At 52.8% G+C, this 13259-nt stretch overlaps 2 protein-coding genes across 2 annotated transcripts; both read left to right on the forward strand.

Annotated features, from left to right (window-relative positions):
- Positions 1-260: 260 nt before the first annotated feature.
- LOC104163765 (dimethylaniline monooxygenase [N-oxide-forming] 1-like) lies at positions 261-5683 on the forward strand (the record flags this gene model as incomplete). Its single annotated transcript, XM_009702877.1, is given in 9 exon segments — positions 261-371; positions 574-622; positions 1463-1605; positions 2692-2890; positions 2893-2919; positions 2922-3029; positions 4083-4155; positions 5340-5472; positions 5474-5683. Coding segments are annotated over 9 exon segments (1053 nt in total), but the record flags the coding sequence as incomplete, so codon positions are not given.
- A 2470-nt stretch (positions 5684-8153) lies between these two features.
- FMO4 (flavin containing monooxygenase 4) lies at positions 8154-13029 on the forward strand. The gene is made up of 8 exons (XM_009702878.1): positions 8154-8285; positions 8587-8775; positions 9146-9308; positions 9703-9848; positions 10200-10399; positions 10579-10931; positions 11233-11302; positions 12645-13029. The coding sequence occupies exons 1-8, from the start codon at positions 8154-8156 to the stop codon at positions 13027-13029; spliced, it is 1638 nt and encodes a 545-aa protein (XP_009701180.1).
- Positions 13030-13259: the final 230 nt, after the last annotated feature.

A 13259-nucleotide genomic window follows, 5' to 3' on the forward strand; every position in this document is an offset into this window, starting at 1 on the left:
AGGGCAACTGCAGGGTTTTAGAAGCAGCCTGGCAAGCACACTGTAAAAGCAGATGGATTTATTAAAAAGAAAAAAAAAAAAAATTAAAAATGTAGAAAATGAAGATTTAAAGACGTTTAATCTAACTTGTAAATGAAGAGCCCAGAATGCTGGCAAAGGGAATGAAGGTTTTGGGGTGGCATACAGAGAAATCCCCTATAAAGGGTATGCCAGGAGCTGCTCCCTGAGAGGGCAGTGACTGTTTGTGGGGTTTCTCCCAGGTTAAGCCCCGTTCGCAGCCTTGGATCCCAGTGCAGACGGTGGGGATGAGAGTGGCAGTGGTGGGCATGGGCATCAGCGGGCTGCCAGCCACCAAGCGCTGCCTGGAAGAGGTATCTCTGATTTCCCCTGCCCTGAGGACTTCCCGCTGTTCCTGCCTGATGCCCAGCTCCTGATTACCTTCGACGCTATGCCGAGCACTGCGGCCTTCAGGAGAACATCAAATTTGGGGTGATTGATGGGTGCCCCAGCACTGCCCTGCTTCCTGCACTTGCCAGGTGCCGGTGGTGACTCCACTTCACTTCCACGTTTCAGACCACTGCCATCAGGATCCAGAAGCGCCCGACTTTGCCACCACAGGCCAGTGGGATGTGGTCACAGAGACGGATGGGAAGCAGATGTTGCATGTCTTCGATGCTGTTATGGTTTGCAGTGGCAATTTCTTTGAGCCATCCTCCCGCTGAACTGTTTTCCTGGTACGGTACATGGCTGTATGCAGTTAGCTGCTTCCAGGAGCTGGGGGGAGAAGGGTTAGTCGTTCCTTGGGGAAGATGTTTTCTTCCTTTTCTTGCTTCTGCTTTCCAAACATCCTGGCCTGAACAGCAATACATCCTTGTGCTTCAGCAGCTTTTCCTTTGCAGGCACTTGTCACTTCAGAGCAAACCTCCAAGGTAGGATGGTCTAGCCTCGGAGAAACTGTCTGCACAGTATGCCAGATGGGACAAGGTCCTCTCAGTGAAGCTCCCTCAGCTTTGGTAGGGCTGTATTTATCACTGCTGTGATGAATCTCTCCAGTTGTATGTATAGAGAGGGTTGCCTTGTCATCAGCATTACCAAGTGCTTCTGAAGCCGCTTGTAGGACAGGTGCAGAGGTTTAGTGGCTTTTCTGAACCTTTGCATCCCCATCTCACAAAAGCTGAATCCCAAGACTGCATGAGCCCACCTCTTGCACATAACCGTCTTCCAAGTCCCGCCCAGCACACATGTCCCCGTTCGCTGCTAGGCAGGGATGCGTGAGACCCCATGTTGGAGAGGAAGCACCAATTCTATGTGCGTGGGATGGAAGGCTGAACCTCCCCGAGTCCCCAGTGGCCAGCAATTGCACTTCCTTGCTCTTGCCATCTGGATTGTTTTGGATTGTTTCTATGCCAACAAAACCCACAAATGCTCAAGTAATTAAAAGCTTTGTTTCTTTTTCCCCAAGGCATCAAGAGGTTTCAAGGCCGGTACTTTCACAGCCAGCAGTACAAGCATCCTGACATGTTTCAGGGTAAGTGCGTCATAGTGGTCAGCACGGGCAATTCAGGAGTGGACATCATGCTGGAGGCCAGCCGCATAACCACGAAGGTACCACCGCCCAGCCGCCTCAGGGGTGCAGAGAGGATGATGCTCGGGGCAATAGCTCAGTTTGCCATCACTGCAAGGAGAGCAAGCTGGATTTACCCTGCATAGTGTCCAAACTGCTTCTGAACCTCTATTTCTTGGTCAAAAACCTACCCTGAAAGAAAGCTGGTAGTTCTCTTCTCTCCTGTTTCACCTGCATCACCAGCTACCAGGAGGTCTTAAAGATCCTGTTGTTGCTTTTTCATTGCATAGCTGCCTCTGCTGTGCACCTCTGGGGTTACTTTATAAAGGCAAAGCAGCAAATTCATCACCCAAATCGTTGATTCTCTGCTCTCTCCCAGGTGACCCTGTGTATCAGCTGAAGTGCCTGAGTGCTCAGCTGCGTGTTTGACCGCAGCTACCCATGGGACACTGTTTTCAACACTCACCTTATAAGTCTGATCAGAAACAGCCTCCCTGGACCCTTTTCACAGGAGTTGATTATCTACAGGGTGAACCAATAGTTCAAGCATGAAAACTATGGCCTTCAACCAGAGAAGACGTACTTCTTGGTGGCTCCCATCCCATGGGGTGCCACAGGGCTTGTGCTGCAGGGAGAGGGGAAATCTCCAGCAACCAACATCAACCAATGCAGCAACCAATGCCCAGAGCAGGGTTATCTCCAGCGGGGAGTCTGTAGCCCAGCAGGAGAAGATAAGGTGTAGACCCCTTTGGTGGTGCGAGATGGAGCATGCTGGAAAAGCCCAGGAAGGACCAGAGGAGTTTTCCTCATGAGGTTCCCCTGGAAAAGAGGAGGAGGGTGGCTTAAAGCATGGATCAGCTCTGAAAAGACATGGTTTAAAGAGTAATTGGGTGAATGGCGGAAGAAGGCAGGAGATGCCCACGAGTCACTCAGGCTGTGGGACAGGGTGACATTGGTGCAAGGGTGAAACACGTCTGAGTTTGGAGAGGGGGGAGGCAGGGCTGTTTGCTCAGAGCAAATGACACCGGGAGGTCGTGGGGTTGGAGGGCCCAGGGGGAAGAAGAGCAGGGGCACCCACAGGACTTGTTCATGGTCTCCAATGCTCAGAGCCCCTCGGCTCTCCACAGCTGCCCGTGCTGAACAACAACCTTCCAAGCTACATCCTGACAGGGAGGATCACCATCAAACCAGGCGTGAAGGAGTTCAAGGACAACTCAGTTGTTTTGCACAGTTGCCCTGAGGAGGAGCCCATCAATATCATTGTCTTCCGCACGGGCTACGTCTCCTTCTTGTTCCTAGAAGAAGCAGTCATCGAGGTGGAAAACAACCATCGTCTCTCTACAAATACATGTTCCCAGTCACCTGCAGAGGCCCAGCCTGGCCACCCTTGGGCTGATCAAGCTGTTAGGAGCCATCATGCTTGTGACAGAGATGCACACGTGCTGGGTGACCCGTGTCTTCAAAGGCAGGAGAGCTAACGTGAGCCCTCCTGTGTACCAAAATGCAGCTCAGACTGGACACATCTTGTCCCCTCTATGCACCAAGAGGGATTTCTGTCCTCGGAGACCCCAGAACTACAAAGCTTCCTTCAAAGTGGACAAGGGAGCATTTCTAGAGCTTGGACTTCCCAAGTTACTACAGTTTAGCTGAGCTACAGCAACATGAGTGTATGCTTGGTCCAAACTACATGCAAGTTCATGACATCTACCTTAAATCACTTCTTTTTTTGCCTGCTAAGCTGATGCTTCTAAGCTGATGCTTTTAAGCTAATGCTTTGTACCCTACCTGCTGCAAGCCAAGAGTATGTGCTCCATTCCGTACTGTGTCTCAGCTGATGTGCAGTTTGCACCTGAGCCTGCAAACCACAGTCTAAACCAGGTTGTTCAAGACAATATTTTATCTCTAAAATATTTTAGAAGTCAGAGCACAGAAATGGATACATAAACCTGGATGCACAAATAAGAGTTGTCTTTAAGATACTGTGGTGGATCCATCCTGGCAGAATTTGCTGCTCTTTAAGCGACAGGGTGGTTTGTCCACCATGACTACGAGAGGAGAAGAGTCCTGTTGCCCCACAAGAGGAATTATTTTTAATTATTGAAGTGAGGAAAGAAACCTATTGGGGGTTTTGTTGGTTGGTTGGTTTTTTTAATAAAAATAATAATAATAACCTCCCACTGGGCTAATGTGGGGGGCTGCATCAAGGCTCCTCCACATAGCCAGGGGAAGCTCTGGGGCTTCTCTTTGGGATGATCCTCTCTGGGGCTTGCACAGCCCACCTCATCCCACAGCATCTGCCTGTGTCCTTGCAAATCTGTAAGAGCAGGAAAAAGCACAGGTGAGTTTGTACCACCATGGAGAGCTGATCTCTGGCAGAATTGCCACTGCCGAGGTAAATGTGAGCAATGAGGCTTTCCTGCCCTCCTGGGGAAGGGCTTCCCACATTTTCCGTCACTGAATGAGTTCACAAGTTCCCCCAGGAGTTAAACTCTGCAGGACGCTCTCCTCTCTCTTCCAGGCTTGTGTCGGTTGCCTCCTCAGTCTGTCATGGAGAAGGAAGTAAATGAGAAGAACAAAAACCAAGTGCAATGGTAAGCCATTCCCTGGAGCCTCAAAGGTTTTTTGGTGGATAGAAAAGCCCCTGGAGTTTGGGGGTCAGACACACGCAGGCTCATGCTCTGCAGCTGCCCCCTGTACGTATAGCGAAGGTGAGGGGGGGATGCCCAGATCCAGCCACCCCTTTATTCGCTTGCACCGAGCCAACATAACCTTTGATTTGACACTGATATTTTGCCTGTTGATGATGGGACTAAATTAATTCAGGACAGTTGAGACTGAAGTTTGCTTGGGAGTTGGGGAAGTGTGCCAGGGTCCCCAGGGACTGAGAGATAAAATGGCAGATAAATTAATGGTAATAAATGCAAAGTAATTCAGCGGGGGCGGGGGGAAAAGCCAGCCTGAGGTGTACATACAAATTGTCTCACCTCTCAGCATGGAGATCTGCCTCACTGTGAGTAGGTGTCTGAGCATACCGGCATGCAGTTCATGGGCAGGTAAAAGGTCAAATCAAAGGCTCAGAAATATTTGGAAATTAATGAGATAAAACGAGGAAACTGGGCAATATATTCATCCATGGTTCACCTAGATCGCTATAGTAGAAGATGTGTAGAAGATGTGTAGAAAAATGAAATACAGAATTGCACAGAACAGTTGCCGTATAATACAAGGCTAAACACACGTAGCTTTTTTTCAGCAGGCCTTGCAGCTGTGAATTTTGCAGAGAAAGTGAACTGGAAGCAATTCTCCAGTTCACCATGCATTTTTGCAATACTTGGTAGAAATTAATGTGGCGGAAACTAAAGGGTGCCACCTTTCTTCTCTGCACATGACTTTTGTGCAGAGAGCAAAGGGAAAACTAGTTTAAAAAAAAAAAAAAACAAAACCTGCTTTGACAAAGTCTTTTAGAAAAGGTCTGCCAAGGTGAAGGAGGGGCCAGCTGCAACTTGTGAGTGATGAAGTGAAAGACCGACTGATGCACATGAGAAAGGTGTGTACCAGAGCCAGCATCACTTCACATGTGCTGTGTCGCAGGCAGGATTTGGGCCCAGACAGACCCAGGTTCCCCCTGCACATACACCCAGTCCTTTCCTAAGAGGAACCCCGTTGCCTTGGGATGCAATAACAACGGGGATGGAGAGCATCTGACTTCCAGTTCCTCTCAGCCTTGTTGATACCAATCCTTCTCCCACCTCTTTTTCTTCTCTGTTTCATTAAGGTTTGGTCTGTCCTTTGACGAAGTCCTCAAAACTGATTGCCTGGTCTACATGGACAAGCTTGCCGCCTTCATCGATGCCAAGCCCAGTGAGCTGGGGCTGCTCTGCAGAGACTGCCAGCTGGCCCTCACCCTCTTTTTTTGGCCCCTGCACACCCCACCAGTACCAGCTGGGGGACCCCAGGTACTGGGAAGGGGCACGCCGGGCCATCCTCTCCCAGTGGGACCAGACCCTGAAGCCCACAAGAATGCAAGTCCCTGCCAGCTCCTCCAGCCCTTCCTCTTCTCTCCCGACAGTGGTGGGGTTTCTCCTGCTCCTGGCTGCCCTGGTTTTTGGTTTCCAGTAGATTTTGGAGGGTGTTTAGATTATTATTTTTTTTCTCTTGTCCTAGGGGTTATCTCAGATGAGACAGCTCCACAGGGTGCTATAGGACAGAGGGAAAGGGATTTCAGCAGATCGCAACAAATCCAAAACTTGAACCAGCAGCACAAACCTCTCTTTGCTCCAGCTCACCCCAAGCACAGCTTTGCAAATCTGATTATCCGGGGACGGCAGCCTCCCCCTAGCATTTATTTTGCTGCCTGCTGCCATGAGCAGGGCTGTGTGGCATGGCTGTGCCTGGACCACGCTGGCCAAGATGCAGCGAGGACAAGACTAGTAAAAATGGCTTTGGGTGGCACAGACGGAAAGAAGCACAGGTGCCCAGCCCTGCCCCAAATCATCCAGGATTTGGGGTCTCTAGTCCAGCAAGGGGTGATATGGGCTGGGTACATGGGTCAGGCTGTCTCTTCTTCCAACCTTAAACCCTATGACCCAAAAATCCCAGGTTGGGTTGAATGGGTGCATCTTTCCAGTGAAAAGGCCCTGGCTGCGGTGGTCTCTCACCCCTGAGAGCGGGGCTGGTACCCTGGGGGGCTGAGCCTTCCTGGCTCCGTTTCCCTGCGCTCCCCGCTACTGGACAATCCTGGAGCTTTGTTTTGTGCGCGGAGAGACTTTCAATCAATAAAATTTCATCGGCTGTGGCAGGAGTGTGCTGCAGGCTGCCGCCTCATCATCCCCCTGAGTGCACGGGAAGAGTAGGGGGTCTCATGTCTGGGCTGGGGCCATGCCAGCAGGTGCCCCAGGTGACCCACAAGCCTGGGGCTGCAAGGGTTTTCACCGACCACCAAAAATTAGGCTGCACGGTGCACCGTGTCCCCCATCCATGTGGGCAAAGGGAGTGTGTTTTGCTCATTTTCCAGGGATGCCAAGTAAGTGCCTGCCCGGCACCGGCTGCACACGGTGGGATGGATCAGGATAAAACCAAGCTGCTCCAGGGCTGGGGCAGCAGCGAGCTGCAGCGTGGGAGTTCTTGCAAGCACGCCCTACTTGGGATTGCAATCTGGATTTCTACCCAGCACTAATGCAGGGAGGTTGAGAACTTTCTGCCAGCACATTTAAGCACAGCAGAGCCAAGGAGTGCGGGTGTAAAGGTCGGTGGTGCAAAAGCCATGGTGAGATTCCTGGACTTCAGCCTTTCCTTTTAAATCTGTGGCTAGAGAAACTCGAAGCAAAGTTCGGCTGAAGCCTGAGCAGCGAAGGCACAGCACCACCCTGGAAGGTTTGCTCCTCACTTCTCTCCAGCTGGGTTTTGCAGGCTTTAAAAGCGGGCGGCCAACTCTCCGGGGTTTTGGTGTTTGCTGCCGGCTACCCCTTGCTTGCTGGCAGGGGGAGAGGGGGTGTCATGGGGCCCCCCCGGAGCAAAGCCGCCTGTAGGCAGCGCTGGAAAAGAGGGGTGACTTTAGCACGCGGGGCACATCGCTACCCTTTCCCAAAGCCAAGGCAGGCTCTGGAAACGGGGTGGCGGGGGAGTGTTGGTGTGTCCTGCCCTGCTCCTGCAGATCAAGGAGTGGCTCAGGCTGGGCTTTTGGATGCAGAGGGAGGGTTTTTTTGTGCCTCCCTCATTTTCCCCTGGCTTTCTGCAGTTTCCTCCAGTTCTTGTTTGTGTTAACTTACTTTTGGACACAAAACAGGTAGAAAAAAAAAAAAGTTATAAATGACTCTTTCTTCAGAGGCTGCAGTAGGAATGTTTGTTATCTAATCAAAGTTCACATGGGTTCATTTTTTTCCCGGTTTCTTTGCTTTCCAGTCAAGCTCGGTGCAGCTCAGTTTACACACCCCGAGCTTTGAGTTCCTCCCATTTATGCTCGGCGTTTCCTGGGTTTCTTACCTTTTGTATATTCTGTAATCCCAGCTGCACTTCCACGGTGCTAACTTCTGAATCGCTGCGCCGTGTTCCTGCTCAGTCAGGCATCGCTTTTATTTTTTTAAAAAAAACCTTTTTTTGTTTTCGAGAGAATGCCCTTTAATGAGAAATTAAAAAGGAAAGCATGAAAATGAGCCAGCTTAGCTGAAATTATTTCTTGAAAAGGTTTCAGGAGGATCACTCTGTGCAGGCAGAAGCAGATAGCTGCGAGCCCCATCCCCTTCTTTGCACGCCATGGTTTGGGCCAAGAAAGGGAATAAAGAGAAGTAGCAGTGCAGCAAAGTTTAAAAGTGCCTCCTTTTGCCCTACCTGCAGGAGAGGAATTGCTGGGCCCTTGGTGTGGGCTTAGCAGAGCGGGAAGGGTAGTGAGCAGCATCCCTCCATAACACTCGAGTCAGGAGCTGGTGATGGCTTTCTCCAAGGACAGTTTTCCCCTGTGGACATCTGCAGCCAGAGAAGACCCGGGGTGTTTTGCTGGGGATGGGAAGAAGGGACCGGTGCTTCTGCTAATCCCTGGGCTATTTTATTTCCAGTTGCTCGCATGCCGGGCTGTTGCCTGCTGCAGGACAGCATGGTGCGGCGTGTGGCTGTTATCGGGGCCGGGGCTGGCGGGTTGGCCTCTGTCAAATGCTGCCTGGACGAGGGGCTGGAGCCCACCTGCTTTGAGAGGGGCGAGGACATCGGGGGGCTCTGGCGCTACACGGTCAGTGGGCTCTGCGTGCATGGGGAGGATTGTCCCTGGGTTTGTCCCCTCCCTTGGATGTTCTTTGCCTGCAGAAAAGAGGAAAGGGTGGCCATGCCCTTGGGGACCGTCCCTGTCCCAGGCACGGGACTCTTTCTAACTCCAAGGTGGAGAAGGAGATGGAGGGAGCAGAAGCCATGGTCACCAGATGCTAGTCCTGGTTTATTCCTTGTACCCAAATACAAGGAGGAAAAATACTCAATATTTCGGGGCGGGGGGGGGAGAGTCCTTCCCTGCAAATGGCACTGCTGGCTTCACACAGGACTCCATGGACAGCAGGAGGGTCAGCGTGTACCGCTCGGTCATCACCAACACCTCCAAGGAGATGTCCTGCTTCAGTGACTTCCCCTGCCCAGAGGATTTTCCCAGTTACCTGCCCCACGGCCTCCTCCTGGAGTACTTTCGGATGTATGCCCGGCACTTTGACCTCCTGCGGCACATACGCTTCAAGGTGAGCAGGGACCCCAAACGCCGTGGGGAGAAGAGCCATCAGTGGCTGCAGATACCAGGGCATCGCCCAGGAGGGATGCGACAATGCTGAGTGCAATCCTGCGAGGACCACATGCCTTTTGCATCCTGAGCGCAGCCTGTTTGGCTCCATGTTTTAAATTAGGCTACTCAAACACGGGCTGCCTGCTGCATTTTCCCCCTGGATGCCACCACCAGGGAAAAGGTGCAGGGTGGGATTTAACAGCTTCAGAGGTGACATGCAGCTCCCCGGGGACGCAGCCTGCCCCCAGCAGCCCCAGACTTTTGCAGGCAGGTTCTCTCCAAAACGCGGTGCAGTTCTTGACTGTTGTTTTGTTGGGCTTTGGTGCAAGACGACAGCTCTCAGTGTGAGGAAGTGCCCAGATTTCGCCACCTCAGGCCAGTGGGAGGTGGTCACCGAGACCAATGGCATCCAGGAGTCGCATGTCTTTGATGCCGTCATGGTTTGCACTGGCCATTACCAGGAGCCCTACTTACCATTGGCTTCTTTCCCAGGTAAGCCCTGCCTCGGCAGCGGGGTGGGCTGGGGCTGCCTCCCAGGGTTTCACCCAGCACCTATGAGTTCCTTGACTGCATTTTCCTCTGTGAGCCTGCCTGCCTGCTCCACGAAGCCCTCACGCTGTGGGAATGGCAGGCGGCATTCCCGAGAATGGAAAAAAAAACACCTCATAAAGATGCAGCCAGGCTCTTGCATGAGAATTTGCAAAGCAGGACTGAGCTGAGGAGGTACAGGAGGGTGGTATCACCCAGGGAGCCAAGACCTCCACAAGCTTCTCTGCTGCAAGCAGAGGTGAGAGGTGGAGGATCAGAGGCTGCAGAGGGTCCGGGCATGAGGCTGGGGCAAGCAAACGTCTCTGGCAGTAGGAGATGCTCCCTGCTCTCTGCCTAGGTATCAACACTCGCTTCAAAGGCCAGTACCTCCACAGTCGGGAATACAAAGACGTGGAGGCTTTCCGGGGAAAGCGGGTCCTCGTGGTCGGCATTGGCAACACCGGCGGTGACCTCTCCGTGGAGCTGAGCCGCGTGGCTGCGAAGGTACAGCTCTGCGGTGGTGCTGAGCCTGGCCAGGGCTCACGAGAGCCTCTGGCTCAGGGTATGCCACGGAGCTTTGCCCACTGGGTTTCTCAATAAATTGCACTTCAAATTGAGGGCAATTGAAGAAGCTCTACAATTCCTGGAGAGTTTAGGCCACCTAAGGAGTGGCCTTTCAGCAGCTGTGGGAACTTTGCAGGAGTCACCATGAACTGTTTGACTCATCCAGATGTCGTCTCCTTCCCTCAGGATAACTCTCTTAGCTCCCAAGTGCAGGAGATGGGATTTGCCATTCAGGGCAAAACGGGCAATGAGATGTCCGGGCAGGAGGCTGAGACCTGCCTTCTCCCCCAGGTGTTCCTCAGCGCCAGGAGCAGCACGTGGGTGGTCAGCCGGGTCTCGGACCACGGCTTCCCCTTCGACATGGTCAACACCACCCGCTTCAACCACTTTCTCGACTGGCTTCTCCCATCAGCCATCACAAACAGGATCAAGTTTCGAAAGTTCAATTCATGGTTTAACCACACGAACTATGGCTTGGCTTCCACCAAAAGGTGTTTTTTCTGACTATGTTGTTGGTTGGTCAGGGATTTTTAATGGTGTGAAATGCTCGGTTTTTAATTTCAGGGGATATTTGTGGAATAGCAAACCATTGGAGGGGAACTCTGCCCACAAAAGATGTTTCGGGTTCCTCCCAGATGCTAACATTGGTGTCTTCTTTTCCACCTGCAAGCTCCAACTTTAAGATAATTATCAACGAAGAGCTGCCGTTTTGCCTACTCTCTGGGACCGTTGTATTGAAGCCAAAGGTGAAGGAGTTCACCGAAAGCTCTGCTGTTTTTGAAGATGGGACAACTGAAGAAAACATCGACGTTGTGCTCTTTGCCACAGGCTACATCTTCTTGTTTCCCTTCCTCGAAGAGTCAGTTCGCAGCCTCTTCGATGATAACCGTTCCCTCTATAAACGTATCTTCCCTCCCCAGCTGGAAAAGCCGACGCTGGCCATCATCGGCTTAGTACAGCTGACCGGTTCTGTGATGGTGGGAGCAGAAATGCAGGCTCGCTGGGTGACGGGGATCTTTGCAGGTAGGAGACGAGGTGCAAGGATAGGGGGATCTGCTGGGGTGGGGGTTTGGGGCAGCCTGACCTGCTGTCCACAAAGCCTAGGGCATTTTTTGGCTCCTGCTGCAACGCCTGTGGTGACCATGGGCATCAGTAGTACCATAGCCTCTGCCCCCCCAACTGCATCCCCATATCCCTGCTGCTCCGTGCACACTGCCGTAACCAGCAAGCACAAACGCTCTCGGTAAAGGAGCTGGGAGCATGAGAAGAGGGTGAATTTTCAGCTTAAGGTGCTGCTGGGGGTCTCTTGTTTCTCTGTTCTCAGGCTGGAACAAGCTCCCTCCCACCAGCAGGATGATGGCTGATGTTTTGAAGAAGAAGCCACCAGTCAAAAGGTGCGTGTTGCTCCCGCACTCGGGGTGTGATGGGCACCGTGTGCCAGGATAACCCCAGGGAAAGGGGAGGCCCTATGACGGTCATGGGAGGGACCGTCTAGGACATCCAGCTCTTCTCGGATGTGTTCATTCCCTCACCATCTGTAGCGAGGTGGGGAAACGCTGCTGTGGCTCCTTTATGGATGACAGACCAAGACACCAAGGGCACAGTGCTCTGGAGCAGCTTACGGCAAGACCCAGGACCTGCAGGTCCCCTCCGCAAGGCCTCCAAGCCACATCTTTATTTCCAGTATGTCAAGATGGAGGTTTGGTTTCCTCCAGACTAAGGGTGCCATCTCGTGGCTTCTCCCTCCCAAATCCAGGCAGTGGGGAGCGCTGGGGTGTGGGCCAAGTCCCATCCAGAAACCCCACCAGAACCAGGCGATGCAGGTGGGGGACAGTTTGGTGGCAGTTTTTGCCAGGTCAGGATGAGTATTAGACAAGGCTGGAACTCGTCCATCCTGTACGTGGGAGCTAACATCCTGCCTTGTCAGCACTGGGATTTTACAGGAGGTCGAGATGTGTCCTCAAGGCTGTGGGACAGGTGATGGTGAACGTGCTGCCTTGCAGTAGGTTTTGGGAGCAAGGAGGGGACCTCGAGCCAGGCAGGGTGCAGGCTGGGTTAGGTCTGCCAGCAAGGCAGAGCTGGCTCATAGGGCAACTGATGAAAATCTGGGACAAAATAGAGCCACGGGAACAGCCACCAGCAGCCTCAGGCAATTGCAGACACGATGCTGCTACACAGAAGTATGGGAGTCTGAGGTGCAACGGAGACAAACGCGAGGCTGTCCCAAATTTGCTGAAGCAGATCCAGCACACGTCCTCCCTCCTGTGAGGGAGATGAGGCCTCAAGCAGAAAAATCCTGGAGGTCCCTCCCAGCATGGGAATCTTTCTGCATCTCTCAGTTTTTCCCAGTCCTCTTGACAGTCATATCTGTGAATGTCTACTCCTCTACCTCTCAAAATTGGGCAAATCCACACCTGTGAACCTTGGGGAAGGATGTAGCATGGATATCTGTGGCATTACAACAATGGCAGTATTATCCCAGAACCGTTTTTGAGGCCACAACTAGGTTGCAGAGACAAAACAAGCTTCTGCCTATTCCCTGCCCCAGGTAACTGCCGGGGACCAACCCCGCAGAGGCTCTTTCAGTGCCTTGAGGTTTATTTGGGGCTGAGGAAGCTCGGCCCTGGAGACCAGGGCTCAGTCGATGTCTGAGCCCAGAGCTTTTGCTTTCCAAGGAGCTGGGAAGCAAGATGGGATGATGCTATTTGATTTTGTCTCTTTTATGTCCCATTGTAGGAATCCATCCGAGAGGGAGAACTTGAAGACAAGTTTTATCGGCTACGCTGATGAAATTGCTTCATGTGCTGGTGTAAAGCCCAGCGTGCTGAGGCTGCTCCTGACAGACCCCCAGCTGGCCCTGGCCGTCTTCTTCGGCCCCTGCACACCCTACCAGTACCGACTGGTGGGACGGGGGAAGTGGAGCGGGGCCAGAGAGGCTATCCTGACTCAGTGGCAGCGAACGCTGAAGCCCTTGAGGACTCGGGTGGTGGATGACCCCTCTGATGGCTCTGATGGCTGGCACTGGATGTGCCTCCTGGCCCTGCTGGCTCTCACAGCAGGTTTCCTCCATTCTAAATACCCCCGGCTGGGCTGGAGCCCCTGGTCAGGTCCTCAGCTATAGAAGAAACCCAGTGAGACCTGGTCCTGGGTGAACCGGGGAGAGTGCGAAGCTGTGCCGTGCTGCTGGATGCTGTCGGGGGGGCTGGAGCTGTCCCAGCGCTGGCAGGAGCCTGGACTCCCGTGCTGTCTGCTGTCCGGCCTCCTCCTGCCGATGTTTCACCCCCACCCAGGGCTCTCCGGAGTGTTTTCCCTTATCCCAAACCTGCCGCAACCCCTGCCACACCGGGCTGG

The sequence above is a fragment of the Cariama cristata genome, unplaced genomic scaffold (assembly GCF_000690535.1).
Source record: "Cariama cristata isolate BGI_N322 unplaced genomic scaffold, ASM69053v1 scaffold8386, whole genome shotgun sequence".
In the NCBI taxonomy this organism is placed as follows: domain Eukaryota; kingdom Metazoa; phylum Chordata; class Aves; order Cariamiformes; family Cariamidae; genus Cariama; species Cariama cristata.